The 13,563-nt window shown below is 35.6% G+C and overlaps 1 protein-coding gene across 1 annotated transcript in view; it reads left to right on the top strand.

Moving 5' to 3' along the window:
• The first annotated feature begins 2,931 nt into the window (after nucleotides 1–2,931).
• LOC150084947 (uncharacterized) overlaps nucleotides 2,932–13,563 on the top strand; it is a 44,313-nt gene continuing 33,681 nt past the window's right edge. Inside the window, exons 1-2 of the mRNA XM_090375663.1 lie at nucleotides 2,932–3,027; nucleotides 8,820–9,560. Coding sequence (XP_090231789.1) covers nucleotides 8,822–9,560 — 739 coding nt within the window. The 5' untranslated portion in view covers nucleotides 2,932–3,027; nucleotides 8,820–8,821. The remainder of the gene's footprint in view (nucleotides 3,028–8,819; nucleotides 9,561–13,563) is intronic.

Consider the following 13,563-nt stretch of genomic DNA (forward strand, 5'->3'; position numbering starts at 1 on the left):
AGATTTATAAACTGTCTAAGTAATTCTTTACTTATCTATTTCACTCAGACAAATTATGTATTAAGTGTAGTCAATATACATTCATATGTATTTCTTATAAGTATTATTTTTGTTTACTAAAATTTCTTACTTGGGTTTAACATTTTATTGTATGTGCACGTAGATATCATAAAAATGCGGTGAATTTTTTCTGCACATGATCACAAGAATTCTTATATTACAATCCTTTAGGTTATTGTTGTTGTTATTTCGGTTTTTTTTTTTAGGGGCATTAGCAACTAAGGCCATATTCCTCCGGGGATATGCGGTGGTCATTCCCTGACCTTTCCACATCCTCTGTATTTCGTGGTCATGGGCTCGAACCCCGGTCTAATCAAGAAGCGTATGCTATGCACTGCTGCTCCTGCCCACCTGGCTACGGAGGCGCCACACAATCCTTTAGGCATAACACAAAGCCATGTGTTAAAACTAACAACTCACCATCATTTTTTTTTAAATATTATTTAGGAGAATGGAATTTCACAGACAACTTACTGAGGAGTACAATAAATTAACTTACTCAGAGAATTATTAGGAAAGCGTTTCCATCAGTCTCAAACAGCAAAATCATTGCTGTTTGATGGGACTGATGATAGTACCAAAAAAAATCAACTTTGGACATACAAATAATGAATGAATGTATGTGTTAAAAGGCTAAATGCAACAAGCATTGTTTATAATAGTTTCTTATTATACAATATCTGAAATCCATGGTTGAACCACATCTTGAAAATGGTATATAGGTCTTGAAGTCTCATTTCAGGAGGGATATCAATTTAATTGACGGGATTTTTGATTTGGTAGTTGTTGGCGCATCGGCTTCTGTGGCCATATTGCACCTCCCAAGGTTTTTGCAGTACTTTGATCCAAGCCCGAGGTGGGAATCGAACCCGCGCCCTTTGGGTTGCTGGGCAGGTACTTTACCCACTCGGCTAGCCCGGTCGGCAATTGACGGGATACAAAAGAGAGTAGCAAAAGTGGTTTGGATGCAAGGTGATGTTCTTACAAGACTCCAGTTCAACCTGCAAAGTTTGGAAATTGGCCATCTATGAGAGAATTTGATTGAGGTGTTTGAAGCTTTAAAAGGATTGAGAAAACTGAATTATGCAGTCATATTTTCTCCTTCAAGGATGATAAAAAATAGGACATAAATTAAGGAAAGATAACTACAGACTGAATGTAAGAAAATTTGCCTTTTGTCAACAGTAATCAACTATTGCAACAAGTTGTTACCTAGCTTTGTAGGGTCAAAGAGTTCATGTAACTTTAAAGAGGTAGTACATAAATATGTGGCAGCAGATAAAATATAAAACTAGGGAAACATTTTATTTTTATTTATTATTATTGATAGGAGATGCTATATAAACTTTGCTTCCTTGTTCTCCTATTTTAATAGTAATACTAAATTTTGTCATATTTTCTTCATAGATTGTGAGTAAAACGTAACAAAAAGATAAAAAAAATAGGAATTATTATTATTATGGCGCCATATGGTGCAAGAAAGCCTGAGGCTTTTGCTGCACCAGCCAAAAAAAAAAAAAAAAAAAACTGAGTTACCCTGAGAGAGAGAGAGAGAGAGAGAGAGAGAGAGAGAGGTAGAAGGGAATAATCACCAAGAAAGAGAAGAATAGTGATATCCAGCTCGGAACCCTGTGTGCTAAGCCCATACTCGCCAGATGTGAGCCCCTGGGGTTAATTAATTCAATAAACAGAACTGCTTTTACAATGTGCATTTTAATTAATTTTAACAACACGTGATTATTGTTATATTTAAGTGAAAAAAAAAAAAAAAAAGAGATAAATTGTTTAGAACGAACCCCAGGGGCTTACATCCGGTGGGTATGGGCTTGGCACACCCAGGGTCCTGAACTGGATATCATCATTTTTCTCTTTCTTGGTGATTTCCTTCTCTCTCTCTCTCTCTCATGGTAACTCGGGAATTTTTATTATTATTATTATTTTTTTTTTGGCTGGTGCAGCATAAGCCTCAGACTTCCTTGCACCATATAGCTAATAATAATTGCACTTGCATAGATTACAGTATTCACAATGAATAATTAATAGATATATTCAGTAGTATACAGAAAAATAAGAGTTTTTATTTATCATAAACTATTAGGAAGTAGAGCAAGATCAAAGTTAATACTTAACTATAACTCCTACTTGAATTCCATCTTGTTGTGAATTCGTCATGTAAACATTTCCTGACATTAATTTAAATTACTTCATATTTATAAATATCCACAAATTCTTATAGATAAAAAAAATCCTTTTGCATGCTATTTAGTTCCAATCTAAGCCTATTTTATCAAAAAATAGCTTCTGGTCAAAATTATAACAGAAACCAACTTTGAAGCTACGATTACTACTCCCAAAAGATTTTAGTGTGCATTCATAATATAAACATTTATTTCTAGTCAGGATATAGCTATCAATTTAACCAGTATCACTTAAATTATCACTACTAATTCACCTACTTTCAGAGAAGAAAAACTGAAACTAAAGTTCCGTTTAGGACTGTCTCTCTTTGATAAAACCAGATTATAAACATATGGATAAACGAAAAACGGAAATTCATTTCGTTCAAGTGTCACAGCAACTTTTAAAATCCGAACAGAAGCACCGACTCCCAGCCATAACTGACGAAACATATAATTTGATTTTATTAAAACTAATGTAATTATTTATATTATCGAATACAAGATCATTACAAACTGTGCCCGTGAATTTAGATGAAGCCGCACGCTTCGCGAGCAAATTTTTGTGGCATGTTTGTAACTTGTTTTGTCATGCGGCTTGATGGTCTGCGTTTTGATTGGTCGAAATTGGAGGGAGTGAACGTCACATCGCCCTCCAAACAAACTCGCTATTAGGTATCGTCGCCGCTAACTTGGCATGTCATACGGAGTTGTAATGCGAATGGTGGTGGACGATCTGCGAAGCGGAAGTTTTGTTTGGAGAAAATTTGATAACTGCGATCGTGCCAAGGTATGTAACAATTATGTATTAATTAATTAATTAGATAATTTCTTTCCCTCGACGTTATTAGCGTTCGTTTTAGAGTCGACAGTCCGTCGATCGTAATCGACAACCGAGTATAATTTATGTCAAGATTACTAGGTTTCAGATAAAATGATAAGATAAACGATGTACACCAAAAAAAAATACTATTAGGTGTTATTAATAGGGCAGTTTAAATTATTATTCATTACAGAGATTTAAAGTATCTATTAGTTTTTATTTATAGTTTAAGTTTTCATAATGTTTAGAAGTTGTTTTCATTTTTTAAATAAACAGTTTTAGTAAACAAGTAAATGACAGTGGAATGCAGCCAGTGACTAAATTGTATGATGCAATATAGATTGAATGCTCAGATAAAGTTAGTCCATCTGTTGCTCAAAAGGATTAGCGTCGCGGAATTCATGTCAGGATCATGTGGAGATTGAGCACCCTTTGATTTCTGCTGGGGTGCTAAAGTGACATTCGGCTGGAATTAGTTCTAATGGGTTTAAGAAGTGATGGGAAATATTAAATAATTTTAAATTTTATTGTAAATAGATAACACTAGGGGCCGCTTTGCTCAATAAATAAAATGAAAAATGTAAATAGATGACCATATTTTTTCTTAATGTGCATTGTTTTCACATTTTTTAAGTCATTGTATATAGGGGTCATAAAATGTAAGATTTGATTCACTGTATATGGTTTCTTGGCACAAAAATATGTATTTTGTAAAAAGTTTTTTTTTTTTTAATTTCAGTTTCGTGCTTTTATATGTTAATAACATTAAATATTTCATCCCAAATATCTATGCTACACTTTTTTATTTAAAAAATCAAAAACAACAACAAAGAAACTGGAAGCCATCATTAGTGATGGTAATGAAGCTGAAAATTTGCCAAACCATTCATTTTGGTAGCTTGTCGTCTCCTCACGTAATTCTTATGGTCTGATAACTTTACACACCTCAGGAAAACAAATTGCGATGTTTTGTTAATAGCTCATGAAAAGTCATAGGACATTGGTTAACCTTAAAACTAATAATGAACCAGTTTGAAAAGATTAACGTGCTGGGACAAAAAGATAAAAACTATAGCAAACTCAAACTTAAAAAATTCTCACTTAAAAGTTTTTTTTTTCCTCCCCTCCAAACCCCTTTTTATTTGTACCTAGAGTGTCATTAGCTACGAAGTTGCATGACTAGCCAGAGCTTAAATATACCGGTTCTGGAGGCAGCTCCCTAGCGCCTGAGGCCAACAGGGCTAGACGACATAGACAAGATTCAAAACGTCTGCTGTAAACTTCTGCAGACCTGACGTTTACGGCTTCGCGGTCCCTGCGTGAGATGGCGTTTCTCGGCCACTGAGATGATGCTGCCACTGACCTCGGACTCGTGGCTTATTATCTCTAACTGGCACTGTGCCAAGTTTTGCTTATTTGTATATGAAACCTTCAACCTAACGTCGATCCTATACATATTCGATTCTGTGTATACATATGTATAGGATTACATGTAGAAAACTTGACGAAATGAAGTTATCTTGAACCACCAAGTGTGAAAAGCATTAAGGATATTGAATTCTGTATGTTCAGGTAATATTGAAGTTTACTTTTGTATGCACGTGCATTTTGGAAATGCTGAAACTACCATAGCACCGCAGGGAGCCCCCGCAGAGGGACGCCTTTATGGTACGATTGTTAAAAAGCAGTTCAAAACACTCGCAGTTGGGGCCCAGACTTTGTAGTTACTCCTCTGCATTTTGTTGTTGTTTACAAACATTGTAGCTATCAAAAGTGCTAAACCCAAAAGGCACTTATGTAAAGCATTGAATACTATTTTTGTTAAATGTCTTAATTTTTTGACAGTCCCTGTACACGATTCCCCCAACTAGCTTTTACGCATTGTCAACCACGTGATCATTACGTTTTCTTATGTAAATAATTTCTTGGAAATAAATTCAAGATTCTATTGAGATAGTTAATTTTAGACAATCTAAATTTAGGATGACTTTATGTTTTATATCCGGACGTCAGTTACAGGTCACTCTCCCGCCTAAAAATCCCCATTTCCTGTGATTACGTCATTTGTAATGAAACATTGGCTTTATTGTTAAAAACAGGATACGGAAATGCATATTGCGGTGGCGCTAGCTAATCAAAATGCATTTGAACTGATTATAAGAAATAATTAATGTCATTTGCCACTGTAGGTTTGGATTATCTAATGTATTAATAAATGTTTGAATTTTTTTATCTAAAAGCAAAATAATGGTTTTGAATGAGGAGGGGCTTCTGATCAACACAGGATTGAAATTTGACCTGCAGTTATCTTTTAGAGATTGTTGATGGGGGTGATATGTTTACACTCCCAGATTCAGAGGGCAAATTTATCAGACGTCAAGAAAGGAAAAAATCTAAAAATTTGGTATTACTATTTTACGACCTTTACCGAATGGTATGTAGATCTTGTAAGTTTGGTAAAAGCCAGTGTTGTAAAATGGCTGTTATCAAATTCTTCGATGTGATCGCAGTTATCCAACACAAAAGATTAAAATTACTCTACAAACTAAAATTTTGACCTTTTGTATAGTAAAAAATATTTCCGAAATAGAAACATTTCGAAAATAGGCCATGGGTGCTCATGCCCGGTTTAAATAAAATAAGACACTCCTTGAAATTCAATTTGATAAGCCCCTATCTTGTACTTATTATTATTATTATTTTTTTTTTTTTCCATAGAAGTGCTTCTTCATATGTAAACATACATATGTATTGTTTTATCACAAAGCTTGCATTAACATTTTTTGGGAGGCATCATTTTTGAACATATAGGATTTTTTTATTTAAAAGGCACCAGTGTCTACTCGCTTCTTTTTAGGTTTAGAATATTTGTCCTCTGGACCTATTTTCACATATTTAGGCTGGAATTTTGAATTTGATGTTAAATCTTAACATCAAATTCAAATTCATCAGGTTTTACTATTTCTAAATTGAAATATTGCCGAATAAAGTGCATTTGTTTTTTTTTTAAATGGTAAGCTTATTTCCCGTTCTTGGTTTATTCTAAAAACGCCATCCTTATACTTCTGAAATGAAGGTAAACTGATTTTCTTTGAAGGAGGAAAAGAAAAAAACCACAACGGTTGTATATAATTTCCGCTCTTCGGCACACGCAGATTCTATATTTCGAGCTTCCAATCATTGCACATATTTATTACTTCTTTTTTTTCCCTTCTTCTTCGAATAAAGTCGATTTATGTTTGTTTCAGTTCAGAAGTACACCGATGGTGTTTTTAGACTTAATTTAGGACGGGAAATAAGTTTGTCCTTGAGAAAAGCTGCTGATTTCTAAATTTAAATTTAGAAATCGTAAAATCTGCGCGGTAGGACTTAGTCCAATATTAACACCAAATTCAAAAATTTCAGCCCAAATATGTCAAAAAAAAAAAAAAAAAAGTACAGAAGAGGAACAGCAGAAGCCCAATAAACGAGCTAGACCCGGTTGCCTTATAATTATATACAGTATTTAGTTTTCTACAACTACCATAGGGCCTAATACCTTTCGTGTTTGGGGTTTTCATTAAAAAGAAAGAAAGAGGAAAACAGTGATCATAGTTGTAATAATTGTAGACTAAAATATCGAAGTTGCGTCTCTCATGTCGTGACTGATTTCTGATCAGTACAAAGCTTAAAGCAGAATGAAGACCTTAATTGCCAAGTATCCCCAAAGCTGTTATATGCAGCAGGCTTACGTTCTTCTACGAACCTTATTTCGAAAACTTTTATTCCCATGTAAATAGCTGAAAATACTCTGTCATTTTTGCATTCTACTACGGAATGCGAATCCTTTGAAGCCCTTCAGAGAATAGCGAATACCTACCTTTCCTGTGCATTCCTTGAGCTATGATAATGTCCTATTTCACGCTTGTGTATATTTTTTGTTTATTTTTGTCGCTATTACGGCAGTGCAGTATATTGCTTGACACATACCATTTCATGAGTGAAAGAAAACCTTCAGGTCAGGGTCATTATCCGTGAGTCACCGGTTACCGTTTCATTTGGAAGAGCGCGTTCTTCTTTGTTTCCTGGGTTGTATGAGAGGGGCGGTTGACAGTTGGCAAGATTTACCTCCTGTCGACTGCTGCCGGAGAAGAGAGAGAGAGAGGGGAGAAGTTGTTCGCTGCGTGCTGCAGCGGTTGTGTGTGTGTTGGAGTTCACTGCCACTCCGCTTTCGCTGACCTAAATTCAAACCCCGAAGCCGCTGCCTGTTCTTGCACGCCGTGTAAACTCTACTGGCACGCTTATCTAAGAAATGAGCGCACAAGGGCACTCCAAGTGTACGGCATCGTAAAACAGAAGACGCTGAGAATTACTAATCGACTCCAATGAGAACCATTTATCACACGCGCTTTTTGTCATTACGTGATTATTTTGTTAACAAATGTCCCAACATCTACAGAATTAATAAACTTATTATGCTTATATAGATATGAAGTTAAGGAGTTCTGTATACGATTGAAGTTTCTTAATCGGATAAAAGAATATTGATGCTGCAGAGAACCAGCTTACTCATCGCAAATCAAGATTGCGTTGAATTGTGAAGGACCCACCAGCGAACAGGATAAAGTTCCTTTTAATTGGCCCAACACGACATGGGCTTCGATTATACTTTAGAAACATCAAATATATGTTCATATAAGGAGTAAATGAGTACCACTCCAGAGTATTTGTTGACAAATAAAAGCTAATTGTCCATGTATGCAAAGTGAAGCATATGTTTTGATTTTCTTCTGATAAAACCCAAATTATAATCATTTGAATAAAGTCCGAGGTCCAACTTCTTCCAATTTGGATTCTATTCTCATATTGAGCGGAAGGAAAATAATTAGTTTGATGGGCCTGAGATCCGGGTGATATCCGGTTCATGCTCTCCAAGAAAAGCGAAATCCGTCTTGTTCAGGTTGATTTCTTTGGTGCTAGGTAAGCCATGGTACCAAAACGTGACGTCAAAGAAGTATACACCTAAGGGCCAAAACGAGACAGTGAACCTATACGGATTTCTTTATATAAGAAGTTTGTGCGGATTCTTCATCAGTCTCTGAAAGAAAAAGGATCCATGTAGTCACATGTCAAGTGCCTGCAAAAAGGTGTTTTGCGTACAGAGGCTATTTTTGATATTGTAAATGCTATCTAAATCTTAATTGGAAAATTTTGACTTATTTCTTTGTTTTCACGATGAATTCATTCTTTTGTTAAAATTAGAAAGATGTCTCCCCTAACTGTCACGGTAAATGTTTGTACTTAGTTTTAATAAATGAGATAATGCTGCTGATTATAGGATTATCATAAGTAAAATTATAGTCACTTTATATACAGTCCCTAGTCATTTAGTACCAGCACAGTTACCCGTAAATTTATCGGTCATGTTTAGAGTCAACATTGTGCTAATCTTTCGTTATCTCTCAATGGTATTACATAAAATTGCCCAAAATGTGTTACAGAAAGAATGGCTTTGTTTGGCAAATCATTTATGCAACTTTCAATTTAGTATAAAAAAAAAAAAAAACCTACGGTAACATAATGAGGTAATGAAACTAAATCGGGACATGCTAATATCTGGGGTATTTGTATCCAGCACGTGATTACTTGTCAAAACAAACATGCTGATTTCAAATTATTGTTCTGGATTTTAAGTTATTGGCTGGTGCCTCTGTTAATAATTTATTTCAGTTGTTTAACGTATTCCATTGTACTGATAAGTTTCATGTTGTCTTTAACAGCGATGGATTCTTCATGTGAAAGAGCAACCAGCACTGGAGAACCCCCTACTCCAATTTCTGTGAGCCAGTTACCGGAAGAAAATAGCGCGTCTGCAGCTCCAGAAACCGATAGTGGCTACGAAGCTAGTCCGGCAAGCATTGCTGGCCAAGTGAATTTTACTTTTGACCAGAACCAGTTCGGTGCAGAAGATAGTCACAGAAATTCCTTGACCGCCTTTTTGTCACCTGCTGATAATTCAGACGACGAATCACTTATGATATTTGAGATGGAAGAACTGAATACATCTACTAATTACAGCAGATCCCATAGACGAAACAGCTTTGAGTATTTTGGTGCGACAGACGGGACTAATGCGGAGGGGCAGTTTATGCCTTATGATCACCGCGCAAGCACGCCGATCCCTATTCCTTCGCGCACTGAGCTACAAGGGTTTAGCGACCGTCGGTTGATGCTTTCCACTCACAGGAGACACTTGGAACCAGGAACGCAGCTTGCATCTTCGATTCCGAACTTTGTCCCTGTTGAGCGCGATGCAACTTTTGCAATGTCCATAGATCCCCGCCACCTCTCCTGGCCGACAGTCTTTCGGGATGGGCTACATCCTGTCATGCTAGGATCTCTCGGACATGCACCGTCTAGAAGGAGCATCGGTACTCAAACTTCATCTGTTCCACGAAGAAGAAACAGTGTGGAATCGTCTTCGTCCACATCATCTGAAGAAGAAGGCGTTGACGTTTTCTGTAAGTGTTCCATTTATTATTATTTTTTAAAAAAAAAAAGCATTTTTTATTTTGTCGTGCTTGTGATATCAGTAATTTAATTATTTTATTGGTGTTTAACCAACTTTTATGACAGATACTTATTAGATACAACGCGTGTGGAAATGCAGTTTTAATCCACAAATGGTTCAGCGAAATACAATGTGTTGAACAAGCCAGTAAATATATTTTGTTCTTTTAACTTAGTTATTTTAGGTGGACTTATATTATATTCAGCAGTCTTCATTGCTCACCTGATTAACTCTGTGGACCTCCTACCGGAGTATAATCAGAAAATTGATATATTTATCATAGGCTTAAAACAAATTTTAATTGTATTTGATTGAAATTAAGGCTGATGAAGGGCTGTTAATCTACCAATATTTTCATCCTACAAACCGTCAATTTACAAACATGATAGATCGACGCTCATAGCCTTGGTTCTTTTTTACGAAAACAAAATAACAAATATTTTGACGAACTATTGTAATGAATGTTTATGACTGAAAGCACATTTATTTAATTGTAATTTAAATATTGATCAATCTATTCGATGTACATCGCTAGAGTATTTCTGCATTCAAAGTCCTTTGATAATATTTCCAAAACGTATGTGAAAATATTTTACACCATTATTTAAATCTGCTTTATTAATTGTATAAAAATATGCATTTTCATTAAAATAATTTAGAATGAGTTTTATCGTCGACATAATTATTTTTATCACAACTAAGTTCGTCTGAGCCAGCATTAAATTTTTGAGGAATTAATTTGTTAATTGTTTTAAAAACAAAACATGTATATGACCGATGCGTGTCGCTGCAGTCTTTCTGTATTAAAGTCTGATGATTTATTTCGAAAATGTTCGTGCAGACGTTTAAAAAACATCTTTTAAATAAGTTTTAATAATATTTGATATAATTGAAATTTTTATTTATTTATTTTTTAAATTGAAATTATTAAAATAGCATTTCAATTATAAAAACTTAAAAAAACACTGGGTTATCAACATAACTGATTTTTTGAGATAATTTATTTTGGTGATTTTTTTTTAGATCATTTATTTTGTTGATTTTTTTGAGCTTACGTTCTGTTATTGAAATAAATGAACAGCGCTTGGGCATATATACCAACTTACAGATGAAATCATGCCATTTCTCTGCTGCATTTGTATCTAATTAAGGTTAGGGTTAAGGGGAGAGGTGGAATTAACCATCTGTGTGTTGCTTGATTGTTCGCCTCAGCCATTGACCTGACAGTATTAGCTGCTAATTAGTCACCTGACAGAGCACAGTAGTTACAGGTAATTCCCGGAAGAACTGGGTCTCGTGTGCACTCTGTTCTGTGCTAAAGGCAGGAAGAGCAGTTTATTGACAGACCATGAAATAAAGTGAATGGATAAAACACCTTTTAGTGACACTTGTACGCTGACCTTTGAGAAGGATTAAGTTATTGACCTCTCCGTAAAGTTCATGTTTGTGTTGTCTCTGTAAGCATGTTGATGCCGTGTTTATGAAGTTGGGAGGCTTAATTTCCGGAATTATATATGTGTCAAGGGTGTTTGGTATACGCATATAAAAAACATATTTTGTATTAATAAGCCTGATCGCTAAGATACAATTCTTGACCCAATCTCTTAATTAACTAAAACCGTATATGCTACGTTTTGGGTGTTCTCTGTAACCCTCCTTAGTGTCAAATGGGGGAGGATGGTAGTTCTCAATAATACAGCGAGTGACATCCCCTTACAGTACCAAACTACATGCATGAAATATATCTACCTTTCTTTATTCCGTTTCCCTGTGCATTTTGTTATATTAAACACTTGAAATACTCGTAAAACTAATTAGCATTTAAAATAAAGTTATAAAATGAAATGGTGATGTCAGAAGAGTATTATTATTATTATTATTGAGATGTCATATTATCTGAAGAATAATTATTAGAAGGTAAATTGTAGAAATCTGTCCTTTCATAAAAGTACATATCTGTAACTGTTTAAATATTCTGTGGAATAAGTTTTTGAGTTAAGGTGGCGTCTTATTTAGCATGCGTGCTTAACATTATGTTACCGAAGTTGGACGCCAATGATTCTGGAAACTGTCACTAGTTGCTTTAAACATGTCATTCGACCATTATATCACTCTAGTTCGTGGAGCCAGATCCCGTCTGAAAGTCTCTGCTGATAATCAGTCAGGTGTGACCAGCAAGCACGCTACACTTTCTTTGCTTTGCTTTTACAGCTTGTGTTAGTGTTCGTAATGATGTTGATTGCTATCAGTTGGTCAGTAATGTCTGAAGCGTGGATCATCTGAAGAAATGCAACGCACGAACCCCGAAAAGCAGACGATGAGATGGGTTCATAAACAGTGCTAGCGAGTCAGATACCTTGGCAAGTTGCCAAGACCGAGGAGAGCAGCTTTAGTTGTAGTGTTTATAGACGGAGAAGGGGGGAGGGGAACACAACCTGTCGCTCTTCGGCCCGAGAATGCTTTAGCATGGACCTTGCACGTGCGTACAGTAACTTCGCTTTGGTTCAAGCGAGGCTAGGGCTTCTGAACTGGGGGATGGGTGTTTAGTGAAGTTGAACAATACATTGCATGGTCCAGGGTCACAAAGTTGAGTCACAGCATTTGGAAAATACTCAATAGTGCTAGCTTGACGAACCATAGCAATTATAGATGTAAATAACCTCAGAAACATGGTTTGCTCTAAATAAGATTTATTTCTTTGTTTCTAATTCTATTTTAGTTTTCGTTGCTGAAACAGGAGCCCAATATATATTTTTGCCAACAATCGCAAGTAACTAAGTCAATGGGTTTTTCATCAGTGCTATACCAAAAAACAGTTACTTCAAATACACGTAACTAACTCACTACTGGGAAGGCATGGGTTAAAAAGTAATATAATAGGGTAGTGACGTCATTTCCATTCGTTTAATTTATTCCATTGATCTACTGTCATTTGGGATGCTCGAAAAAAAAAAGTCGGTTTTACCCAATATGAAGTCTCAAAGGAATTGGTGCGTAAAAAGTGGGTGAATGGATTGAACCAATTACCCATGACGTATCTCCTATTAAGGGTGATTAAAATCCATTGGTAGAGAAAGGGTTCTCCTAACTTCGGAAATTTTAATTAAACACTTCCGAGCTGGGCTTTTTCAGGCCGCGGATGCAAGTACTCAGTTATGGCTTGTATTTTATGCTGGGACGGTCTTTGTTCTATTAGCGGAAATTACATTCATTTTGTTGAAAATGATATATAGCTTTAGTCGTTAAAAACGAAGGGAGATTATATTTCGCTTTTGATGTAGAGGGTTATTTTAAGTGATGACAAGGATATTTTCAGTATGTGTTCTCTAACTTCTGTGTCGCTTTTTGTCTACTGTTTAAAAAAAAAAATGTGAAACTTGGGACACTAACTTTCCAAAACCTAAGAGGGAAAACAAGAAAAAAATATGGCAGTTACAATTTCATTTTAATTAAATTCGATTTTTATTAATTACACTTGATTCAGTGATGAGAAATTGTGAACCCACGGAGACAGACGATCCAGATAAACATTCGAAGGCAGACGATCCAGTTAAATTTGAAGGCAGAAGATGTCGTTTTCGCTAAAGAATTATTTCATGCATTTACGCCCTCTTTAGTCAATCATTCTCAGCATTTTGTTTTAGTTGTAATCGATTTTAGAATTCTATACTGTATTATTTATATATTTGAGTATACATATGTACCGTAAGTACCTAGGTATAAGATAATCTATGGTAAAAAACTTCTAGTTTCTTGACATTGGCTATCATTAGATGTAGCGTTCTCATTTACAGCCGTGCAGTCACGTCAGGCCTAAAAACAAACCGTGGCTGTACCGTTGGAGGAAAACTATCACGTTCTGCAGAGAGTACAGCAATGAAGTCATTTGTCTGACACATCAAGCATCTGTTTACAAGCGAACTGTGGCAGCGAGCGCCGTGCTTCAACCGTTA

The sequence above is a fragment of the Mastigoproctus giganteus genome, chromosome 6 (assembly GCF_048544385.1).
Source record: "Mastigoproctus giganteus isolate SK-2022 chromosome 6, ASM4854438v1, whole genome shotgun sequence".
Taxonomy (NCBI): Eukaryota; Metazoa; Arthropoda; class Arachnida; order Uropygi; family Thelyphonidae; genus Mastigoproctus; species Mastigoproctus giganteus.